Source organism: Primulina eburnea, chromosome 10, assembly GCF_022965805.1.
Source record: "Primulina eburnea isolate SZY01 chromosome 10, ASM2296580v1, whole genome shotgun sequence".
NCBI classification, from domain to species: domain Eukaryota; kingdom Viridiplantae; phylum Streptophyta; class Magnoliopsida; order Lamiales; family Gesneriaceae; genus Primulina; species Primulina eburnea.
In genome coordinates, this window is record NC_133110.1 from 37,129,469 (window position 1) to 37,141,279 (window position 11,811).

Consider the following 11,811-nt stretch of genomic DNA (forward strand, 5'->3'; position numbering starts at 1 on the left):
ATCAACGATTCTTTCCAGTGTCGTACCGGAAGGATAAGGGGGCGGAGTTTGCCAATCTAAAGCAAGGACCGATGAACATAGAAGAATACGTGTCAAAGTTCTCCTCCTTGTTGAAATTTGCTCCACATGTGGCTGATAGCGAGGAAGCTACTGCTGACCAGTTCATCAATGGCCTGAACCCCGACGTTTTCACATTGGTGAACACAGGGCGACCCGATAATTTTACTGATGCCCTGAACAGAGCCAAGGGAGCAGAAGCCGGTCTGATGAGACAGAAAGGAGCTTCATTTGTGCCTCCAGCACCGAAACCACAGCAACTACCTCCCAGATTTGAGAGTGGCAGCAGTAGTGGAGGAAAAAAATTTTTTTGAAAGCCAGGGGAAAGCAATTCAAGAAATCTGGCAGTAGTTCTTCCAGCTCCGGTGGTTCCAGACTGAGCCAGAGTTACACTGGAGTTTATTGCAAGACTTGCGGAGGAAGACATGCTACTGAGCAATGCCAGGGAGTGACTGGTAGTTGCAATTTCTGTAAACAGCCGGGGCACTTTGCTAAAGTGTGTCCCCAGAGAGGTTCCCAAAGATCGCAGGGGGCCGAGTCATCGGGATCAGCAGCACAGACTGAGAGACAATCCGCTGCTGTTCATACATTCCAGCCAGCGCCAGCTCAGTCACAGCAGAGGCCAGGAGGAAGCCAGACAGCTGGCCAGCCTCCGAGACAGCAGGCCAGAGTCTTCGCTTTGACAGAGGAGCAGGCCCAGGAAGCACCAGATGACGTGGTGGCAGGTAACTGTTCTTTATGTGGTTATCCTGCTTACGTATTAATTGATACCGGTGCTTCACACACATTTATTTCGGAACGATTTGCATTGAGTCATGCATTGCCTGTAGAGTCGTTAGCTACTGTAGTGTCGGTATCTTCGCCTTTGGGGATAGGATTGATATCTGTAAATTCTGTTAAGCGTTGTGTACTACAGTATGACGGGCATGAGATTGAATTAGATTGCATCGTACTTGGGTTGTCAGATTTTGATTGTATTATCGGTGTTGATATGCTAACCAAGTACAGAGCGATAGTTGATTGTTTCCACAAGATAGTGAGATTCAGACCAGATATGGCTGAAGAGTGGAAATTTTACGGTAAGGGTTCTAGATCGAGAATTCCTTTAGTATCCGTATTATCTATGACTCGATTGTTACAGAAAGGAGCAGAAGGATTCCTTGTATATTCAGTAGATTTACTGAAGTCGAGTCCAGCATTGGCAGATCTGCCAGTGGTACGTGAGTTTGCTGACGTCTTCCCAGATGAGATCCCGGGATTACCTCCAGTTAGAGAGATAGACTTCAGCATTGAACTGATGCCAGGTACAGTACCGATTTCTAGAGCTCCGTACAGAATGGCACCAGTTGAACTGAAAGAATTGAAGGAACAGCTGGAAGATTTACTGGCCAAGGGGTACATCAGACCGAGTGTTTCTCCTTGGGGTGCTCCAGTATTGTTTGTAAGGAAGAAAGACGGTTCGATGAGACTCTGCATCGACTATCGGCAACTGAACAAGGCAACGGTAAAGAATAAATACCCTTTGCCTCGTATTGATGATTTATTCGATCAGTTGCAGGGTTCTTCAGTATATTCCAAGATTGATTTAAGATCGGGATATCATCAGCTGAGAGTCAGAGATTCTGATGTCTCAAAGACGACATTCAGAACCAGGTATGGACACTATGAATTTATTGTCATGCCATTTGGTCTGACGAATGCTCCAGCTGTATTCATGGGATTGATGAACCGTGTATTCCAGAAATATCTCGATGATTTTGTGATTATTTTCATCGATGATATTTTGATCTATTCCAAGAATATGAGTGAGCATGCTGAGCATTTAAGAACGGTGTTGCGAATTTTAAGAGCTGAGAAATTATATGCTAAACTGTCGAAATGTGAGTTTTGGCTAAGACAAGTAGTATTTCTGGGTCATATTATATCAGGAGATGGTATATCAGTTGATCCCAGCAAAGTGGAAGCCGTGATTTCTTGGCCAAGACCGACGTCAGTCCCTGAAATTCGCAGTTTTATGGGTTTAGCAGGATATTACCGTCGTTTCATTAAAGATTTCTCGAGTATAGCTAAACCAATTACTCAGCCGACTCAGAAGAATGCTCCATTTGTTTGGTCTGAAGAGTGTGAGACCAGTTTTCTGGAGTTGAAGAAGAGGTTGACCAGTGCACCGGTGTTGACTATTCCATCCGGTACTGGTGATTTTGTGGTTTATTGCGACGCTTCTCACAGAGGGTTGGGATGTGTGCTGATGCAACGAGGGCATGTTATTGCCTATGCCTCAAGACAGCTTAAACCACATGAAACCCGTTATCCAATTCATGACCTAGAATTGGCAGCCATTGTCTTTGCATTAAAGATATGGCGACACTATCTTTACGGGGAGAAGTTTGAGATATATTCTGATCATAAGAGTTTGAAATATCTGTTTTCACAATCTGAATTGAATATGAGGCTGCGCAGATGGCTTGATTTGCTTAAAGATTTTGATTGTGAAATCAAATACTATCCAGGAAAGTCTAATGCAGCAGCTGATGCACTAAGTCGAAAGGTATGTTCTTTATCCTTATCGACGATTGGTGTTTCAAATTTGATAGAAGACTGTTGTTTGTCTGGATTAGAATTTGAAACAGATTATAGACCGTTGAGACTTTATACGGTGCAAGTAGAACCAGAGCTGATTATAAGAATTAAGGCAGCTCAGCGAAATGATCAGAATGTACAGAAATCAATATCGATGGTCAGAGCAGGACATCGATTAGAGTATCAGGTACGTGATAACGTCTTGTATGTGAATAATCGTCTGGTTGTGTCGAATGTTTCAGATTTGAGACGACAGATATTGTCAGAAGCGCACAACAGTCGATTCAGTATTCATCCTGGTGGCAGAAAGATGTACAATGATTTGAAAAGACAGTTTTGGTGGAAACAAATGAAGAATGATATCGCCGAATTTGTTTCCAAATGTCTGAATTGCCAACAGGTGAAAGCAGAAAGAAAGAAACCAGGAGGATTATTACAGAGTTTGTCCATTCCTGAGTGGAAATGGGATCACATTTCCATGGACTTTGTGACGCAATTGCCGCGTTCCTCCAAAGGTTGTGATGCGATTTGGGTCGTGATTGACAGATTAACCAAATCCGCCTGTTTTATACCGTACAAGATGACGTACAGATTTGACCAGATGGCAGAGATCTATGTCAGAGAGGTGGTTAGATTGCACGGAGTGCCGAAATCGATTGTATCAGATCGTGATCCTCGATTTACTTCGCACTTCTGGCAGAGTTTGCAGCAGGCTCTCGGTACGAAGTTACATCTGAGTACCGCATATCATCCACAGACCGACGGACAGTCAGAGCGGACTATCCAGACACTGGAGGATATGCTAAGAGCAGTAGTGCTAGATTTTAGCACTAATTGGCAAGATGCATTGCCGCTTTGTGAGTTTTCGTACAACAACAGCTATCAGACGAGTATTGAGATGGCACCATTCGAAGCGTTGTACGGAAAGAAATGTAGATCCCCTCTGTATTGGGATGATATCTCTGAAGTGCCTGAGATTGGACCAGATATGATCAGAGATATGACTGAAAAAGTGAAGCTAATTCGAAAGAAAATGAAGGCAGCACAAGATAGACAGGCCAAATATGCCAATGTCAGACGACGACCATTGGTATTCGAGGCCGGAGATAGAGTGTTCTTAAAGATTTCACCTTTCAGAGGAGTTGTCAGATTTGGCAAGAAAGGGAAATTGTCTCCACGATACATCGGGCCTTATGAAATTCTCGAAAAGATAGGAGATCGTGCCTATCGACTTGCCCTACCGCCTTCATTATCTGGGATACATGATGTCTTTCATGTATCGTTATTAAGGAAGTACCTTCCTGATGCTTCACATGCTATTCAACCAGACGAGGCTGAGCTGGATGAATCACTAAGCTATATTGAAAAACCGATCCAGATCATCGATCGTAAAGAAAAACAGCTCAGAACAAAGATGATTCCACTTGTAAAAGTGCAATGGACTCGTCATGGTGTAGAAGAAGCAACCTGGGAAACTGAGTCAGACATGAGACAAGAATTCCCAGAGTTATTTCGATAATGTAAATTTCTTATACAGTTTTGTGTATATATACTCCTTGTTGATATAAGGATTTCGAGGACGAAATCGTATCTTAGGAGGGGAGAAATGTAATGCCCAAGATTTTATATCATGTTAAATTACGATTATAGATGTTTAATCGAGATGAGTATGGAATACTAAATTAATGTGATTATTAAAGGGCTATTACGAGACCGAATCGGGCCAAGCATATGAATTATATAATTTGGGGACAGAAAGTCTGGCGCCCGAGCGGTAGGTTTTGACCGCCCGAGCGCCAGTGTTCATCAAGTAATTGTTCGGGCAGAAGCGTTGGCGCCCGGGCGGTAGTTTTTGACCGCCCGAGCGCCAAGGGTGCGAACCAAAAGTGTTTGGCAGAAAGGGTCGCGCCCGAGCGGTAAATTATTACCGCTCGAGCGCGAAACATGCAGAAGGAGAATTGGACGGGTGGCTTTGCATGAAACGTTGGTATATATATATATATATATATATATATATATATATAAATATATATATATACATACTAATCTTTAGGGAATCAAAGAAGAAATCGAAAAGTGAGGGAAATTCGCGAACTTTGATTCTAGATTTTAATTTGCGAGCGATCCGGCCGTTTGATTTAGAATCCGACTTCGGTACCGTGTTCCTATCAACGTAGGCTTCTACTGGACGTAAGTTTTACTACGTTTTGACATGTTTTGAAATTATGATATTGTTAGAATTGAATACACGTCATATATGTTATTCTTGACATGTTAGACAGCGTAGAATCGAAGTCAGATTAAGAAACAGACTGGATATGGAATTGTTATGAATTTCAGAATGAAATTAACTAGAATTGATACCAGATTGGTACAGTAGTTAATTGTAAAGGATGGGAACTGATATAGACTGATATAGTACTATCAGTATCGTCAGATTGTACTGTTGTACTGTCAGAATTTGATAAAACAGAGATGTTGTGATTTGATTTGAATATTTATACAGAATATTGGTATTGTCATTGCCAGATTGAGTATTGACAGACTTTGAGTCGAGACTTCGATTGTATCAGAGCGACAACAAGAAAGGTATAAATAAATGTTGATCCGGGATTGCACAACTCGAGTTAGGTTTGACTTGAGTTTCCCTAAATCACATACTTTATTTTATTGCATTGATATTTGCAGATTATCAGATTGATATGTTTATTGACTTAGAACAGAGTCAGAGTCCGAGTCTAGGGCTGACAGCCTAGTTAGGGCAGAACCGCCGAGTCTTTCTCAGAACCGATAAGACTCTAGACTTACGGTGTATCGACGAGCTTCAGATGTAGATCGACGTCTATCTCAAACACACTCGATACAGCATACCAAAGTCTAATTTAGATTGAGATCCCTAGATTTGAGATAAGATAAGATTAGATCACGAGTCATTGATTCATGTAGTCAGATTAGATACATGCTTCGATGTTTGTTTATGCTTTTATATATGTTTTATATGATTGCATTTAATACATTGTTTATACTGGGATATTTATATCTCACCGGAGTTATCCGGCTGTTGTCTTGTTTGTATGTGTGCATGACAACAGGTGGGACAGGTACAGGGTCACAGAGATGAAGACAGACTGAGATTAGAGTGGTGATACCGGACTTGGACTAGAGCTAGGGTTTAAACACTTGATTGTAGTTGTTAAACCTGAGCATGCATGATTGTATATTTTATCAGATCTATACTTTTATACTGATATATATAGGAGTTAGATGCCATTACCTTCCGCGTTTAAAAAAAAATTTAGACCCTGTTTATTATAATTAATTTAGTCCCAATGATGATTAGCGTCCGGGTCCCCACAACTTGTTAGACCACTTGCAGTAATTTGAGATAATAAATATTAAAATAGAGAATAAATTGGACACCGAAAATTTACGTGAAAAACCTCTAAAAAATATTGTGATAAAAACTACGGGCAAGATGAAAATAATTCCACTACAATATATTTATGGTGCACAATCCCCACTCACTATGTTTCTAAAGAGAACACACACTCTCTTAATATAGAAGAACAAAAACCTCACAAATATTATAGAACTAATCACTCAAATAGTATAAGATGAAAAATTCGAAGAACGAATGATTTCAGAATGAGGGGCGACCGATCTATTTATAGAGCTCTCAGTCAATGTAAAGACGTCTGCAGCTCGTTTTGACAAATACTAGCCAACATTTGTTGAATGCTACCATCAAATAAATGCACGAGTCAATAAATGCATTTTCGGTATATTTCTTTGTTTACTTTTATTGACTAAAATCACTATCAACAACTTTCACATGTTGCTTAATATGATCTCATTTGTGAGATATTTTTTTCTCATGCTTCTCGTCAATATTTTAGATATTAAAATCAACTTCCTACATATTCAAGAATCATCTCATTCCTATTTCCAAATATAAAGATATTCATCGAACCTATAAAAATATCAGAAAATTACAATCATATAACAACATATATTTTCATACAAATGATTATAAAACTTAAATATTTAATAAAACTTAAACTACAAAAATATTTTTATAAAACATTATATATATATATATATATATATATATATATATATATATCAGATATACACAAGATTATATTATATCAAAATATTGTATCTTTCATCATAATACTAGTAAGATTACCACACCCACAAAACAAATATACAATACCGAATTAAATTATTTGAGACTTGTCCTGATATACTCAAGACATGTCGGACCCTGGAAATATATGGGGAACTTCTTCAACAAGTAAACGAACATCCCCAAATACCTTGGAGCTTGGAAAATTGAGAAATGACACGAAAAAGTTTATATTTGACCTTTTCGAAAAAAAAACTCGCAGAGCAAGCGTGACATCAGTGCCAGATTGCTGCTGGATCCATGCACATATGTGCCAGGACTCGTGTGAACTTTTTGTGGAGTCTCAAACGAAGGTGAGCAAAAAGCCTAGTTCTTCATAAATTACGCAATAAACTTCGGATGTTTCAAGTCGTCCATCTACAAATTGTGCCATAAAGTTTGAAACTTTCTCAAGAAAACTAATAATACCGCAAGAATCCAAGTCATTCAAATTGCCGATGTGCAAGTATTTGGCCAGAATAGAATAGCCAAAGTTCAACGATCCACATCTCCACCAAATAGTATAAATCTGTGTAAACAATAAACATGGGCAATAAATTAATAAGCAATCCCCACCATGATTTCGTACTAATCAGGGCAGAAGAACTTGTTATAGAACGAAGAGATGGAACAATGTGACGATTTATTTTACATACACAACGCCATCAAAGAAGTGGTATAGGTAAGTGATGTTCGACTTTGCGCTAGGCACTACATTTGAAACCGTTAAGCTTTTCACCGTTCACCAGCTTTCAAACACTTTAAACAATTCGCTTGTTGGGAGTCCAACATTCTTAAGAGACAATATCACACACTGAATGCTAGACGATGGTTTTATTTTTGCTCTTTGCTTTTAACAAATTTTTTAAATGAAGCAGCTACCATACCTACAACTTCAACCGATTTTGCGCAAGTGAAGAAGGAAAAAATAAAGCAATAAAGCCACTTCAGCATCAAGATCAGATTTTTCATGATAAAAATAAAAAAAATGTTCGCAAAATTAATCTTCACAGCTGCAGCGAAAGATGAGATAATATCTTGTGAGTTGCATATACAATGCTTGAGATAAAGTTGAATGAGTAAGATATTGTATGCTACAGCACCAAAAACTCAGTTAAATAAACAATCACATGATTTAACACAGCAGCCAAAAAGAAATTAATGCCCGTGAGAGTCACCAAAACAATATCACAACAAAGAGGCAAACCAATAACTTAAAGGCAATATCAGGCCATTTAATTTTTTATTGCATCCCAAAAATAGAAATGCACAAGCCAGCAACTCTCACATGACATTTTACATGTAGACTATAGCTCATGTTCGAAAAAACAACCTTAATCATGTTGGCATTCTTGATCAAAGTCAAAACCTTCAAAAAACAGTAAACCATCAATCAGAACTCTACTTTTAGCCTCAAAGAATCCAACTGTATATGGTCAACACATTTAAATTTTTATGAATCCCCTTCCAACACCTCCCATACATTTAAGGTATGCAACGAAAATAAGAACCACAATTGCTTGTTGCCTCCAGCATGACCGGAAGTAGCATTATGAGAAATTCCATCACAAAATATAAAAGAATAAGGATAAAGCACCACAATCATAACATCATAAGCAGTAACAATGCACGACAAAAGGCTTAAATAGAGATCAAGCTGATAGTTAGCCAGATTTCTGCAGTAAAGCCAAGAACATTTGAACTTACATACCAAATGCACATTTAAGCATTGGCTAGCATCCGTTCTTCGTTTCTTTTTGAAGCCTCTTCACTAGTATAACCAAAATCTGATTTGTCATTTGTTTGCTCTTCTTTTGCAGCCCAACCATACATCTTTCTCCTAGCTTCTCTACGTGTTGCACGCTCCTCTAATTTCAGTTCCTTGAACTGTTGTTCAATGCTGGCCTCGTCCTCTGGAGAAAAGAAAACTAGCTCCATCTCCCCGAGATCTTCATACATCTTCTGAATCTTAGTTTTCCAGTAAAGGCCCATTTCCGTGTCCATCTTGTGGTACGGTGTCTTCAGCAAGTACTCATCAATCCCACCAGCCTTGTCTATGCAGCGCAATGCATGAGTAGATACCTTGACACGAATATGACGATCCAGGATGTAGCTGAAGAGCCGCTTCTCTTGCACATTGGGCTTCCACGTCCTCCTACTCCTGGTAACATCACCACATCGAGAAGTATGATAAGGGAAATTCAACAAGATAATCGAGAGTGCTGTAAAAAGAGACAAGTATTATCCAACTAACGAGACAGTAAATTTAAGTATATCTCTCTGACACGTACACCAAGAACGAACCTGAGCTGTTAATATTTCGGCCCCCTCAAGGATATATGAGTCCAACCTAAAGATACAACACAAGTAACCGCGAACATAACCATTTCAATGGTTTCTACTACGACTTAAAGCTATTATAGGTTCATTCTTCCAAGTAAGACAAGCTTAACATTCTGCCAGCTTCGGCACATTTTTTTGGCACCGCGCATAGTCTGTCAATCACTATTCGATGCAAATTCAGCCAGTATAACATTAGTACCACTAAATCGCATCCACTCTCAAATTTCATCAGACTCCCACACTATTTATTCATCTAAGCCTCTCATCACATTTCTTAATACATAACAAAATAAGAAACGCCACACTCACACAAACCAAGAAATATTATAAAACTTACTTGTTGCCACCGTCTTCACTGACACGGTTGCCGAATTGGATATGTCGACCGGCAAAAATCCCTCTGTGAGCCCGGCCCATCACGACTTTGCTACCTGGTACAGATTTTTTCAATTGCTCTTTCACGCCCGGAGCTAAATTATTCTCACCGCCAATTTTCTTCACGATTTTCTTCATCATTTCTCGTGATCTAAACGCCATTATTTTTCTTCTCAGTCGATTGAATAGGGATCGGGGCCTGATTCAAAATATAATTTTAATTTTGTTTTACTTTGGGGATTAGGGTTTTAGGACTTGGAATGTGTCACAATGAAATTGCACTTCGGAGGGGAGGTGAACAGGCGATTTAGTACATAAGTTTTTTTTTGTTTTTTTTTTAAAAAAGTGAAGTAGAAGTTGGGGTAAATTGTCTTAAATCTCAAAATCAAAATATAAATTTATTTTAAATTTTATATAAAACAATTTTGTTCAAACTTCTTAAAATGTTAAATTTTTTTAAAAAATCTCTATATTTGTTGCTTTTATTGATTGATTATTTAATGGTACACAAATATTGACTAAGTAAAATTGTTTCAAATATAGAAAATTATTATTGTTGTCTAACTAAATGTTTAAGTAAGAGAATTTTCTCAAATAATACGAAGTCAAACATAGGTTCGAGATTAATTATATACATAACTCATTTCAATATTTGGAATATTTTAAACAAAATTATGATTTAGTAATAAGTTCCTGGAAATAGTACTCGATTCTTTTAAACTCTCTGGAGATCTTAAAAAAACCAAAAGATGGTACAGAATTATGATAAAACGTCGTTTTTTTAAAAAAATTTCCTTAAATATGTAGTGATATAAAAATATATTTTGTCCAGTGTAATTGAAAAAAATTAACAACAAAATTTGAGAAATATAATCATATTACTAATCTACAAATAATAATACAAGTGTTTGGCACAAATGTCGTAAAAAAAATCAGAAAAAAACGTGGCTACAATGACTGGGTCTCCTAAATGAAACTTTACAGTCTCGACGTCCTCAAAACATTCGTTTCGACAATTCTTACGGTTGCATGGACATCGTAATTTCCCATCCAATAAACACTCAGGATGACTTAGTGCAAATAACATAAATGTCTCAACACCAACACAAAATTCACTACTTAAGAACCCATTCTCCAACCTATGATACATCCAACTTCTATCTGTGTTACCCATTGAAGCCTACGAGTGTTTAAATATTAATTTATTATCAAAAACTATAAAACGAAAAGTTAAATAAGTATTTACAACAATAACATTAACTTAATTATCTAGTAAAAAAAAAAAACTCATGCATGATTTACAAAATAAATAATCTACGCTAAAATTCATAAATAAAATACTACGCTAAAATTTATAAATAAACTATTAAGTAAAAATTAAAATTAAATATTAAATTTTCTGTAAAGAAAACGCTTAAAAAATCTCACGTGTGCGAAGATATGTAGATCCCCTTAATGTTGGAAGATCACACCGACGAGCAAATCTACGAAATTAATAAGAAAAAATATTAGTACAGAGTAAAGAAACCGAAACCGAAACCGCGAAAAAATTGATGGAGTTTCGCTACTACCACAGAAGAAGAAAGGCGAAAATCGCTGAAGAAAATGTTCGGTGAGTAAATATAGACACATAGCGACGGTTAAATATAGACACATCGCGACGGTTTTTTAAAACACCGTCGCCATTAGCGACGACTTTGATTTAAGCTGTTGCCAATAGCGACGGTTTTTATAAACCGTTGTCGATCCGTATCGGCAACAGTTTGTGCATAACCGTTGCTATTGGCGACGGTAAAAATACCGTCGCTAAAGCGACGGATAAGCAATTACTGTCGCTAATGTTAGCCGTCGCTATTTTATGCAAAACAGTCCTTATATTCCAAAAAATGCTAGAAAATAACTGTCTTTGCTTTAAAAAAAATGTTAAAAAACAACGATTTTAGTGAAAACCGTTGTTAAAAAGTGAAAACAATGTTTTTTATTTTGTAAAACTATTGTCTTTTAAGTGTTGTATATTCAATATTTTCTTGTAATATCATTTGCATAAACACATAAAAAAATGAAGCCAAAAAAAAAAGTTAGAATGAAAAGTTTGAAAAAATATAAATAAAATTTGTAATAATCCAAATATAAAAATTATATACATAAAATTTCAGCTTTGAAGGTTTTGATTTGAAATATATAGTTCAAATATCGAATAATTCAATATCGACATTACTAGCTAATTAAATAACCCAATATATTTAATAAACAATATGAAATGTACGAGAATCAAAATTTGAAACTAA

General features: G+C 37.2%; 1 protein-coding gene across 4 annotated transcripts; it reads right to left on the reverse strand.

Moving 5' to 3' along the window:
* Positions 1 to 7,121: 7,121 nt before the first annotated feature.
* LOC140803450 (uncharacterized) lies at positions 7,122 to 9,888 on the reverse strand. Of its 4 annotated transcripts, none has more exons than XM_073159330.1 (3): positions 9,486 to 9,888; positions 8,513 to 8,966; positions 7,122 to 7,334 (listed from the first exon to the last, which is right to left on the reverse strand). In XM_073159330.1, the coding sequence occupies exons 1-2, from the start codon at positions 9,683 to 9,685 to the stop codon at positions 8,528 to 8,530; spliced, it is 639 nt and encodes a 212-aa protein (XP_073015431.1). In that variant the 5' UTR covers positions 9,686 to 9,888; the 3' UTR covers positions 7,122 to 7,334; positions 8,513 to 8,527. The 4 variants fall into 4 exon arrangements, with proteins under 4 accessions (XP_073015431.1, XP_073015433.1, XP_073015430.1 ...); XM_073159332.1 differs by having other exon boundaries at positions 7,122 to 7,183; positions 8,517 to 8,966; positions 9,486 to 9,887; XM_073159329.1 differs by having other exon boundaries at positions 8,517 to 8,966; positions 9,486 to 9,886.
* Positions 9,889 to 11,811: the final 1,923 nt, after the last annotated feature.

Excerpts from the sequence above, each read along its gene's own strand:
- LOC140803450 (XM_073159330.1), bottom strand. The coding sequence starts at position 9,685 with ATGGCGTTTAGATCACGAGAAATGATGAAGAAAATCGTGAAGAAAATT. Across the intron at positions 8,967-9,485 it reads AGTGAAGACGGTGGCAACAA|GAGTAGGAGGACGTGGAAGC; the intron begins GTAAGTTTTATA and ends TGATGTTACCAG.